Genomic DNA, 11,726 nt, shown 5'->3' with positions numbered 1-11,726 from the left:
AAGGGTGGGAGGAGGGGGAGGGAAATGGGAGGCTGGGAGGAGGTGGAAACTTGTTTTTTTTCCTTTTCTCAATAAAAATAAAAAATAAAAAAAAATATAAGAACTAGCTAGAAATATGTCTACCTGTTGGCAAAACGGTGTTATAATTAATATAATTTTGGTGTGATTATTTGGATCAGGGTGGCTGGGAAATGAACAAGCAGTCTCCTACTACAGAGATCCACCAGCCTCTGCCTCCCAAGTGCTGGGATTAATGGTGTACACCACCAAGTGCCCAGCAAAACATTGACATTTTTGACATTGCTCATTTCTGAGTATATGAATGCTCTGGGTATGCCCCATTAGAATGGCTATCCAAAAGTGCTTTTCTGGTTGTGGTTAGTATGGAAGGCTTAACATTTTTTCCAGTGTGTGTGTGTGTGTGTGTGTGTGTGTGTGTGTGTGTGTTGAGAGAGAGAGAGAGAGAGAGAGAGAGAGAGAGAGAGAGAAGTGTATTCATATTTATGTGAGCACACATGGGTGTGCATGCAGAGGCCTGATATTGATGTCAGCAGTCATATTCCATCTCTATCCTATGCACTGAAGCAGGGTCTCTCACTCTAACCTAGAGCTTGCTGATAAGGCCAATCTTGTTAACCAGTTTGCTCTAAGGATTCCCTGTGTCCATCTGCTGGAACTATAGGCAGGCTGACATGCACACCTGGCATTTAGGTGGGTGGGTTCTGGGAGTCTGAATATTGGTTATTAAGACTTGTGAAGTGAGCTCTTTACTTACTGAGCCTCCTCAGCTATAGAAGTAGATTTTCCCCCCACCTCTGGATATCCTTAGAACTCATTATGTAGACCAGGCTGGCTCAAACTCACAGAGAACCCAGAGATCTGCCTTCCTCTAGCTCCCAAGTTCTGAAATTAATGACATGTACCACTATACTCTGATAGAATTAGATTTTGGAAGAAGGGAAGGAAGTACATTGGTTGGAGGTGGTATATTGACACCTTTATTATAAATTACATTGCAAAAGTAATTGTTGTAACTACTTTGAGTGTTGCCCTAATCTGGAAACCCTAAAGACTCACCCTGGCTATTCCGTGGAGGTTAAAAGGAAGGGGCATGCTAATGGATGCTGTAATACTAAGTCCAAATGCAGACAAGGTTTTATTTTCTGGAGAGGTTGTGGATGTAGTTTTGTGGTTCTATTGAAGTTTGGGTTTTGCAGTGTTTTTTCCTTGGACTTTCTTAGTAGCTATGTGACTCTAGAAACAAATGAGTTTGAAATGGGAATAATTGCACTCATTGCTAATGTTTGGGTTTTTATTGGTGGTGGTTTGAATAAAAATAGACCCAATAGGCTCATAGGGAGTAGCACTATTAGTGGTGTGGCATTGTTGGAGGGAGTGTGTCTTAGTCTGTTCCTGATGCCTTGGGATCCAGATATAGAACTCTAAGCTCCCTCTCTAGCACCATATATGCCTGAGTGCCGCCATGCTTCCCACCATTATGACAATAGAAACCTAGCCAGGCAGTGGTGGTGCATGCCTTTAATCCCAGAACTCAGGAGGCAGAGGCAGGCAGATCTCTGTGAGTTCAAAGCCAGCCTGGTCTACAAGAGTTAGTTCCAGGACAGGCTCCAAAGCCACAGAGAAATCCTGTCTCTAAAACCAAACCAAAACAAAACAAAACAAAAAAAGACAATAGAAACCTAACAAAGACAGTGGTGGTTTGTTTTGTTTTTTGAAGGTTTCTATTTGTTGAAGTGCTGACAGTGACAGCAGGAAGGGTCCTGATGCAGACTAACATATCCACTGGCAAGGATGAGAGTCATGTTCACTGCTTGGGCCTCATTTATGCGGATTCAGAACCAGGAAGTGTTGTAATAGGGAGTGGCGGGGCTCGGTCCCCAGCACCCGGGCCGCCTGTTAGCTTATGCCCCGAAATAATTACACGGACACTATATTCTTTTAAACACTGCTTGGCCCATTTCTATCTAGCCTCTTCTAGTCTAATTCTCACATATTAATTTAGCCCATTTCTAGTAATCTGTGTAGCCCACGAGGTGGCTTACCAGGGAGATTCTAGCCTACATCCATCCTGGGTCATTGCGTGTGTCCACCTGGGAGCGGGGAGCATGGCGTCTCTGAGCTCACTTCCTCTTCCTCCCAGCATTCTGTTCTGTTTACTCCTCCCACCTATGTTTTAACCTATCAGGGCCAAGCAGTTTCTTTATTGCTTAACCAATGGAATCAACAGATTGCTATATGATATTCCCACATCAAGGAAGTGAAAATGCACACAGATAAGATAGTTTAGTTTTGCCCACAGGTCAGGTGTACCCAGAATCCCCATACTGTAAAGATTCATGGTGAAGAAGGAAACCCGGGAGTTGGCCCACCTCTCTTTTCCTCAGGCTGCTGGGAAGATGGCGGACATTCAGACTGAATGAGCATACCAAAAGCAGCCCATGATCTTCCAAAACAAGAAGCATGTTCTGCTTGAAGAAACTGACAAGGAAAAACTCCCTTGGTACTACAAGAACATTGGTCTAGGCTTCAAGACACCCAAGGAGGTCATCAAGGGCACCTACATTGACAAGAAATGCCCGTTCACTGGCTACGTCTCAATCTGAGGTCGGATCCTGTCCAGTGTCGTGACCAAGATGAAGATGCAGAGGACCATTGTCATCCGCCGGGACTATCTTTATTACATCCGAAAGTACAATCACTTTGAGAAACGCCACGAGAACATGTCTGTGCACCTGTCCCCCTGTTTCAGGGATATACAGATTGGCGACATCGTCACTGGGGGAGAGTGTAAGCCCCTGAGCAAGACCATGCGTTTCAACGTGCTCAAGGTCACCAAGGCTGCTGGCACCAAGAAACAGTTCCAAAAGTTCTTACCTGGAACAAATAGTTATTTTCTGGCTACAAAAAAAAAAAAAAGATTCATGTGACCCCAGTGAATTCTTCAAATCATGTGCTGACCAAATTGTATGGGTCCTGGTTAGGCTGATGTCTCCTAGGAGAGCACTGAGCTATAGCCAGGCCTGGAGACTGACTTGTCTATGCACCGTGTCAAGGACACAAACAGATCACGCTGTTTTCACTAGTGGCAGAAGCTCTTGGAAACAAGCCTGCTTTAGCCTGTGGAAAGGAGGTGGCTGAAGAATTCTACTTCTCACCAGTGTTACTGAAGAACATGAATGTAGATGCCGGCCAGAGTTTATTTGTGCAAGAAACGACCTTCATTGTAATATAATATAAAGTGTTGTTGTTTTTTTGAGACAGGATCTTTATAGGTAGCCCTGGCTGTCCTGGAACTCACTGTGTAGACCAGGCTCGCTTTGAACTCACAGATACCTGCCTGCCTCTGCCTCCAGAGTGCTGGGTTTAAGGTGTATATCATCATGCCTGGCAAAGGTTGTTATTTTTATATCATGAAATTTCTCACAGGCTACTCTGCCGAAATCCCAGATACACTCAGTATAGTTATTCTGTCCAAAGAGAACATTTTAGCCTGGTATGACTTTTAAAAATACCTCCCTGGTGATATGCAAGATATTCATCAGTGTGGCTATAGGATAAGGCCATTTCAGGCTCCCTCTCCTCAGCTGCCCAAGGATCTAGCTGGGGACATCCCCATGGACACTGGCAATGGATGAAGCTAGAGACAGAGACCCACATTGGAACACTGGACTGAGCTCCCAAGGTCCAAATGAGGAGCAGAAGGAGGGAGAACATGAGCAAGGAAGTCAGGACCACAAGGGGTGCGCCCACCCACTGAGAGGGTGGGGCTGATCTAATGGGAGCCCACCAAAGCAAGCTGGACTGGGACTGATGGAGCATGTGATCAAACTGGACTCTCTGAATGTGTCGGACAAGGAGGGCTGAGAAGCCAAGAGCAATGGCACTGGGTTTTGATCCTATTGCATGTATTGGCTTCGTGGGAGCCTAGTCTGTTTGGATGCTCACCTTCTTAGACCTGGATGGAGGGGGAGGACCTTGGACTTTCCACAGACCAGGGAACCCTGAGGAGGTTCCAGGGACTGGAGAGGGAGGGGGAAGGGGATGGGGGGGATGAGGAGAAAGGGAGGGAAATGGGAGGAGGTGGAAATTTTTAAGTAAAAAAACCCACCTCCCTGGGCAGTGGTACCGCACACCTTTAATCCCAGCATGCAGAAGACAGAAGCAGGCAGATCTCTGTAAATTAAAGGCCAGCCTGGTTTACAGAGTGAGTTTCATGATAGCCAGAACTATACAGAGAAACCTTGTCTTGAAAAACAAAAACAAAAAAAATGTGGAAAAGACTAAAATGTTAATATATGTGTTTGTTAGGGTTTCTGTTGCTGTGAAGAGACACCATGACCACAGCAACTCCTATAAAGGAAGCATTTAATTGAGGTAGTGACTCACAGTTCAGAGGTTTCATCTATTATGATTGTGGCAGGACATGTAGCATGCAGGCAGACATGGTGCTAGCTACATCTTGGTCAGAAGGCATCAGGAAGTAGTCTGTGACACTAGGAGTAGCTTGAGCATAGGAGAACTCAGAGCCCACTCCCACAGTGACACACTTCCTTCAACAAGGCCACAACTACTTCAGCAAGGCCACACCTCCTAATAGTACTACTACCTTGGGGAACCATTTTCTCCTGAACCACCACATCTGCATCCTATAAGATTATGGGAACCAGTTACCTTCAAATTACCATAGCATAGATGTTTATACATAGAAATCACTTAAAATTTGGCCATCATTACCACTGTAAAGCTTTCAGGCTAGGTATTGTGGCTCAAATCTGTAATTTCAGCACTCTGGAGGCAGGATTGTTACAAATTCAAGGTCATCCTAGGCTACATAGCAAATTCAGGCAAGGCAGGACTGCAGTCACAATGAGATATTATTTCAAAACAAGGACAAAAACACTAACAGCAACAAAGCATCATGGACATTTGTTAGTTTAATGACTTCCTGTTATGTAGATGGATATGTAACATGCAGTACCTATCATGGTCATTGAACATACATGCACCTGAACTTGTTATAGAGCTTCTTAGAAAAAAGAATGGGGCTTGGCTGGGGCAGCTGTCTGTCATGTACAAACTCCTGGGTTCAATCTCAGAACCACACACGAAGATAAACACAAGTCAGCAGCAGAACTTAAATACAGAGGCAAAAACTGAATATGACTGATATCATTGAGTTTGGATTAGCCTTGTAGCAAAAGAAGGCATAGTTCTATTTACAAGGAACTCCAAGGAGAAAGTGTACAAGCATACATATAAGCACACACAGGCACACAGGCCTGTGTGCAGAAAGGTGGCATAGATACTTTAGCAATATGCCAAAGGGAAAAGTTCTCTGAACAATCTAAGATTTGTCTTGAGTAACAGAAGTGTCTTTTGTTCAAGAGCATTTTCTTATCACGCAGTGACGCTGTCATTAGTCTCTTCACCCTCAGTAGGGAGACATGATCAAAGGCCTCCAAATGTTCCCAAGACTCTTTCTTCACTACTGATCTTTACTTGTTTAAGACAAGTTATTCTGTGAAATCATTCACTTAAAATGTCTGGTTTTCCATGCTAGACTATACTCTCACTCTAATATGAACACCATATATTTAAATAGTTTCAGCCATGCAAGTGTTTGTTACAATATGCAAGAGCTAGGATGTAGCTCAGTGGTCAGCATGCTTGTGTGACATTTGGCAGGCTTTAGGCTCTGTCCCAGCCCTTAGACACAAGAGGTGTTTGCTGAGCACATGAAAATATAGTTAAAGCAGTGAGCGTTCTTGTGATTTCTCTCTCCCAGGCTCTGTCAGAATCCTCCCAAATACTGTCCAGTTGCTGTTCTATACATCGTTGTCCTATTCAGACTGTTTCTTGGTGCTCAAACATTTCCCCCTGTGTTACAAGCTCCTGGAAAGCTCTATCTAGATTCTTTTTTTATCTTTGTGTTTCCTATAATACATTGATTTATACAAAATTGATTACACATGCTAAGTGAATGGCATGATATAGAATAGTATTTAATGTGTTAATATTGAATATAACAAATATAATGTCTTCTCTCACTGGACAGTGGTGGTGGCAGTGGCACACGCCTTTAATCCCAGCACTCAAGAGGCACAGGCAGGAGGATCTCTGTGAGTTTGAGGCCAGCCTACTCTTCAGAGTGACTTCAATGACAGCCAGGTCTATATAGAGAAACCCTGTCTCCAAGAAAAAAAAATATTCTCTTCTTGATTTTCACTATTACTTTACACTATTAACTTTGTTAATCAAGTGTGCCTGCCACCTTTTTCGTCATTCTGTCCCTAAATGGGTAAGTTTTAACAGGCCTCTGTTTTACTCCATTTTTCATTTTTCTTTTTTCCTATTCTATTTCTTTTTTGAAATTTTATCTTTTTACTATAAAATATACCCTCTCTGCTTTGTATTGCTCCTGCTTCTTGCTCCTTCTTAAAATTTCTAATGTTTCTTACAACCTGGTTTCTTATGTCACCTGCTTTTTCTGTTTTTGTCCTCCTTGGCCCTTCCACCTCCTGCCCTTAAGATTCAGGGCAGGATCAGATGGGGTGGAGCCCAGCTGAAACAGGGGTGGAGCTACTTGTTAGGAGCCTGGCTGAGAAGGGCCTGGACTGGAGAGTTGCTGGGACTGAAGTCCTTATGGACCTTCCACTGGAGATTGGCCGTCTGGAAGGCAGATGGGACCCTGTAAGGTCAAAACTGGTCGTCCTCCCCCGCTTTTTGCTCCTTTCTTCCAGTCTGTTCCATGTCTTATTCACAGTGGCTCTCTCCATACTAATAACCTTTTCCCTCGTCATGATTTCCTCCTTGTCTCTTCAACTTTGTCAGCCAGCTTCAGTTAGCATTCTCTTCCTGCCATCTGTTTGTCCTCCCTTAGACCTTAGCCTTTCCTCTCCCTTTGTCATCTTGTTCTTATAGTTTTTTCAACTTTGCTTTCGTAGTCAGTCACTTCCCGTTCATTGCTCTGTTTCCTTTAAAATTTTACTGTTTAAGGAGTTGGGTTGGGAGCAACAAGGTCCTGCCTTCCCACAGGTCTGCTCAGATTTCACTCCTTCCCAGACCTGGAGTGGATTTGAGAGTCTGTTAATAAACACCGGAACGGAAGTCAGGTTGAACATTAAATGTAGTATATTGATATCTCTCTCTCTCTCTCTCTCTCTCTCTCTCTCTCTCTCTCTCTCTCTCTCTCGTTTAGTTTTTTCCTGCAATACAGTGGATACAGTTTGTCACAGCTACTCTGAGGTATGTTTTTTGAGTCTCATATCACATGACTTGGCAGACTAGAGAGCTGTGCAGCTTTCTATGTCTAGCTCCTGAGGGTTACATTTGACTTTTTAGTTAGAAATTCTTTCTTATGTTGATATTTTCTCACTAGTAAAAGGTCCAGGGGCTAGGAAGATAGCTTAGTAGATAAAGTTCTTGCTTCCTAAGCATGAGAAGCTGAGTTGGAATCTCCAGCACTCTCATGAAAAGCCAGCTGTGTGTTACCTGCCTGTTGTCTCAGACATGAGAGACAGAGACAGAAGCTCTTGGGGGGCTGCTGGCTAGCTGATCCAGCAGAATCTGGGAGCTCCAGGTTCAGTGAGAGAGCATGTCTCAAAAAATAAGGTGGAGAGTGATAGAGGAAGACACTGACATTGACCTCTGCTGCCCTCCTCTGCTGGGTCCCCACTCCTACTCCCATTCCCAGTGGAAGCAGGGATTGGAGTAACAAGAAGGAAGGAGGCCTCATCTGAAATGAGTGGGCAGCCTGTCAACAGGACTGCTGCAGACCAGCATCAGCACACACCTCAGCACTGCATGTGTTAAATGCTGCGAGGAAAGTGAACATGGCTGCTCGCATCTAATCCCAGCACTTAGGGGACTGAGGCAGGAGGATCACTGTGAATTTGAGGCCAGCCTGGTGTACAGAGTGGGTTCCAGACCATCAGAGGCTACCTAGTGAGAGAAATTGGAATGATAATGAAAAGATTGGCATGCATCTAGACAAGGAGAGCATGAAAATTCATGAAATACTCTAAATTTAAAAATATGTGTGGTATATTTTATATCAGTTATGCAAATAAATAATAAAACCAGAGTCTTATCACTGTATTGTAATAGCCAATTGTCTGTGTCTCTCAGTGTTATAGGTTCAAGTTCGCTTATCACTTATGCTGTGTTCCAGAACCCACAGATGTCTGCAGAGGTGAGAGTGTCTTTCCATTAAGTTTGAACTGCTGGTGATTTAGCCTCTAAAGTAAGTGCCAGGAAAGCACAGACAGGAGAATTCTGTGATTTACTAATACGTCCCTAATTATAATAGATGGGCAGTCCTCTGGGCAGGACTGCAAGCTATACCTTCAGTTTCTAGAGATTAACTCTTAAGTATGACCCTCTTTGTACTGTAAATTGTTAAGGTTAAGGAAGCTGCTGTCTGAAGCCTGGGGCCTGTCTTGATGCTAAGTGTGGTAAGGCCCGGTGAGCAGCTTTCTTTCTTTTTCTTTTCCTTTTCTATGATTTTTTTTTCTTTTCTTGTTTTTTTTTTTTTTCAAGATAGGGTCTCTCTATATAACCCTACATGTCCTGGAGCTCACTCTATAAACCAGGCTGTCCTCAAACTCAGAGCCACATGCCTCTGCCTCCCCAGTGCTGGGATTAAAGGTGTACACCACCACGGCCAGGTTAGGTGAGCTTTCTGATCATGACTTGTGAGAACACTGGAGTGGCCAAGAGGCAGTTCCAAGTCTTGTTTGCCTGAAACATACTTGTTTGCTGGTCCCATCCTCCTCAGCAATTATAGTTTCATTTTGAAAAAAAAAATACATCCTTTATAAAAATAATCACACCAAAATGTTCAAGTTTAAGACCTTCCTGCTGGACACAGTGAGGCTCCATCTCAGAATAAGACACATACATGCCAACATGTGCGCTGGTGCCTCCCCCTCCCCCCACTGCACTCATGAAGTGCTAGCAAGAGTGGTCTACTTGCCAGCTCAATAAAGACTTTAAAGGACAGGGAGAAATTATTGCTGTAATCAGACTGAATGGCTCAGAATTAGCCACAGTGTGGTTTAATGTGTATGTTGGAGAGCTGTTGGATCTGGAAAACCATCAAGATTGTGGTTTGGCACAGTTCACACTTGAGGAAACTACAGAGGCCCAAGATTAAGTTACACACCAAGTAGCAGAGCCAGGCTTTTCAAAAGACCAAGTCTCTCCGAAGTGAGCAAATACAATATTTTTTATAGTCTAGGTATATTCTCTCTGTGCTTTAAACCCTAAATATTTCTTTGATAATCTTGTTATGACTCCCAGGTAGCCTTGCTGTAGTCCAGGTAGCTTCAGATTCTTGGTTCTGTGCCTGTGTCTGCTGAGCACCATGATCACCAGCCTGTTCTGCTGCATGTGGTTAATACATGTTTCAGATTGTAAGTCAGCTTGTTAAGTTCCACGGGGAAATCAGTAGAGAATAAGATGCATTTAATTTATACATCCATTTAGAGAGAACTGCCATTTTATAGTATCTTACATCCATGATTACTACATATTTCTTAGATTTTTCTCTGCTGTATCTCAATAAACATATTTCTTCTGTAGAATAATCAGAAAAGAACTGGGTGTGATGGTGCATGCCTTTAATCCCTGCACTCAGGAGGCAGAGGCAGGTGGAAGCCAGCCTGGTCTACAGAGTAAGATCCTGTCTCAAAAATTAACTAAATAATAAAATAGAGTGGAAAAAAAGTAATTGGAACCATGGAAGCACAAAGATACCAAAACATAAGCAGTCAGGGGCTCAGTGAATAAGAACACATACAAGAATGAAGCCTTGAGTTCAGATCCTAGCACTCAGGTAAAGGGTGTGCTTGGCCATGTGCACGGCTGTGCACAATGCTGTGTAGGTGGAGACGAGGACCACTGGAGTTGCTGGCTATCAGTCTCTCATAGATTCAGTGGAAGACCCTGTCTCAGAGGAACATGGAGAGTGGTAGAGCAGCCCTCCTCTGTCTTCATGTCCATACACAGAGTACATGTAATACATGCCACACTCACACAGATACGTACAAAACCAAGAAAATATGGAGACTTCATCAGTATAGTCAGAAGGCAGAAGAAAGCATATCGATCATACTGGATTTCTCTCACTTTTAAGTCCTCGACTACATGTGTAAACACGTAGCTCATGACATCATTTTCTAACTTTAGAATATGTCAGCTGTGCATCCATAGTGCTTTTGCTACAGCTCTACTGTAAATCTTTCATCTCTCCATTCTAGCTTTGGCCCCTGTGGCTGAGGAAGGAGTGTCCCTCTGAGTGAGAGTGCTGAGCTATTCACAAGCTCTCTTACTCCAGGACTTTGAAGATCTGGTTAGAGATCTCTTCCTATCGGGAACCTTTCTTTACATTATCAATACACAAACAGTTGCAGAGGCCTTGGCACCAATTTTCAACTCAAAGCATAAAACATAAAGGTAACTTATATTTTTTTCCTAGCTACATCACTTACTGAATTAAGATTTTGTGATTTTTGACAGATAAAACCACTCTTTTATCTGAGCTTTTCTGACCTGCTCCTGGGAATTTGCTGGCTTATAAAAGCACTTCTCTATGGAACTTCAGCACCCCACAAGGACAGCATCTGCTATAACCTACAGACAGTCGGAGAGGTGAGCATTCTTAGACTCCACCAACACTGTGCAAGGATGGTGGATTCAGATAAGTACCATTCAGATCAGAGATGATCCATTATGGAAATACAGACACATCATCCACTGTTACACTTTGATATGTAGCACAAATAATAAAAACCCAGAGAAAGATGATTGGGGTTTAACCTAAAGATCAGAAAAGGCAAAGCAGCCAAACCAAAGAGAGGTAGATAGTTCCTACCTCTGAGAAATCCTCTAACTGAAAAGAGAGCAAGTTTCTGCCTCATCCTGCCTTATATTCCTCTCTAGTGCTGGAATTAAAGGCACGTGACTCCCTAGTACTGGGATTAAAGGTGTGAGCCACCACCACCTGGATCTGTTTCTGCATTAATCTTGTGTAGCTCAGGGTAGCTTTGAAATCACAGAGCTCCATCTGCCTCTGTCTCTCAAATCTTGTGATTAAATCTGTGTACCACCATTGCCTGTCCTCTAGTGCCTTAGTTTCACTTTCTGGTCTTCAGGAAAGCTTTATTTATAAAACATAAATAAAATATCACTATATTAGCCGGGCAGTGGTGGCGCACGCCTTTAATCCCAGCACTCAGGAGGCAGAGTCAGGCGGGTCTCTGTGAGTTCGAGGCCAGCCTGGTCTACAAGAGCAAATTCCAGGACAGGAACCAAAAGCTATGAAGAAACCCTGTCTCAAAAATCAAAAAAAAAAAAAAACCAAACTATATTTCCACTTTTTCTCCAAAATAAAAAAGCCATAACTAATATAAGAAAAACTATATACAGTAGGTACAATAATTGTATATAATATATACAGGCAATAAATACATTAACAATATCATTTGACAAATTTAGAGAAAATACTCCATATCTATCCTATCTTGGTTAAATCCAAAATCTTGTACCTAATTTACTTTGTATCATAACTTGCATTATCGTCCAAAATTATCTTTCGATATCTCTTAATTTTATATACTTTATATTTCTTTTTTTTGGGGGGGGGTTTCGAGACAGGGTTTCTCTGTGGCTTTGGAGCCTGTCCTGGAACTAGCTCTTGTAGACCA

The 11,726-nt window shown here is 43.0% G+C and overlaps 1 protein-coding gene and 1 pseudogene across 1 annotated transcript in view; both read left to right on the top strand.

Moving 5' to 3' along the window:
• Positions 1-11,726, top strand: part of Tmem116 (transmembrane protein 116) — a 66,304-nt gene that overhangs the window by 10,545 nt on the left and 44,033 nt on the right. Inside the window, exons 2-4 of the mRNA XM_026787910.1 lie at positions 7,220-7,266; positions 8,149-8,212; positions 10,540-10,671. Coding sequence (XP_026643711.1) covers positions 7,220-7,266; positions 8,149-8,212; positions 10,540-10,671 — 243 coding nt within the window. The remainder of the gene's footprint in view (positions 1-7,219; positions 7,267-8,148; positions 8,213-10,539; positions 10,672-11,726) is intronic.
• On the top strand, positions 2,370-2,948 carry LOC101983653 (annotated as a pseudogene).

The sequence above is a fragment of the Microtus ochrogaster genome, chromosome 2, assembly GCF_000317375.1.
Source record: "Microtus ochrogaster isolate Prairie Vole_2 chromosome 2, MicOch1.0, whole genome shotgun sequence".
Classification (NCBI taxonomy): domain Eukaryota; kingdom Metazoa; phylum Chordata; class Mammalia; order Rodentia; family Cricetidae; genus Microtus; species Microtus ochrogaster.
The sequence above is the reverse complement of the archived record's forward strand: the minus strand, read 5'-3'. Positions and strand labels throughout refer to the sequence as shown.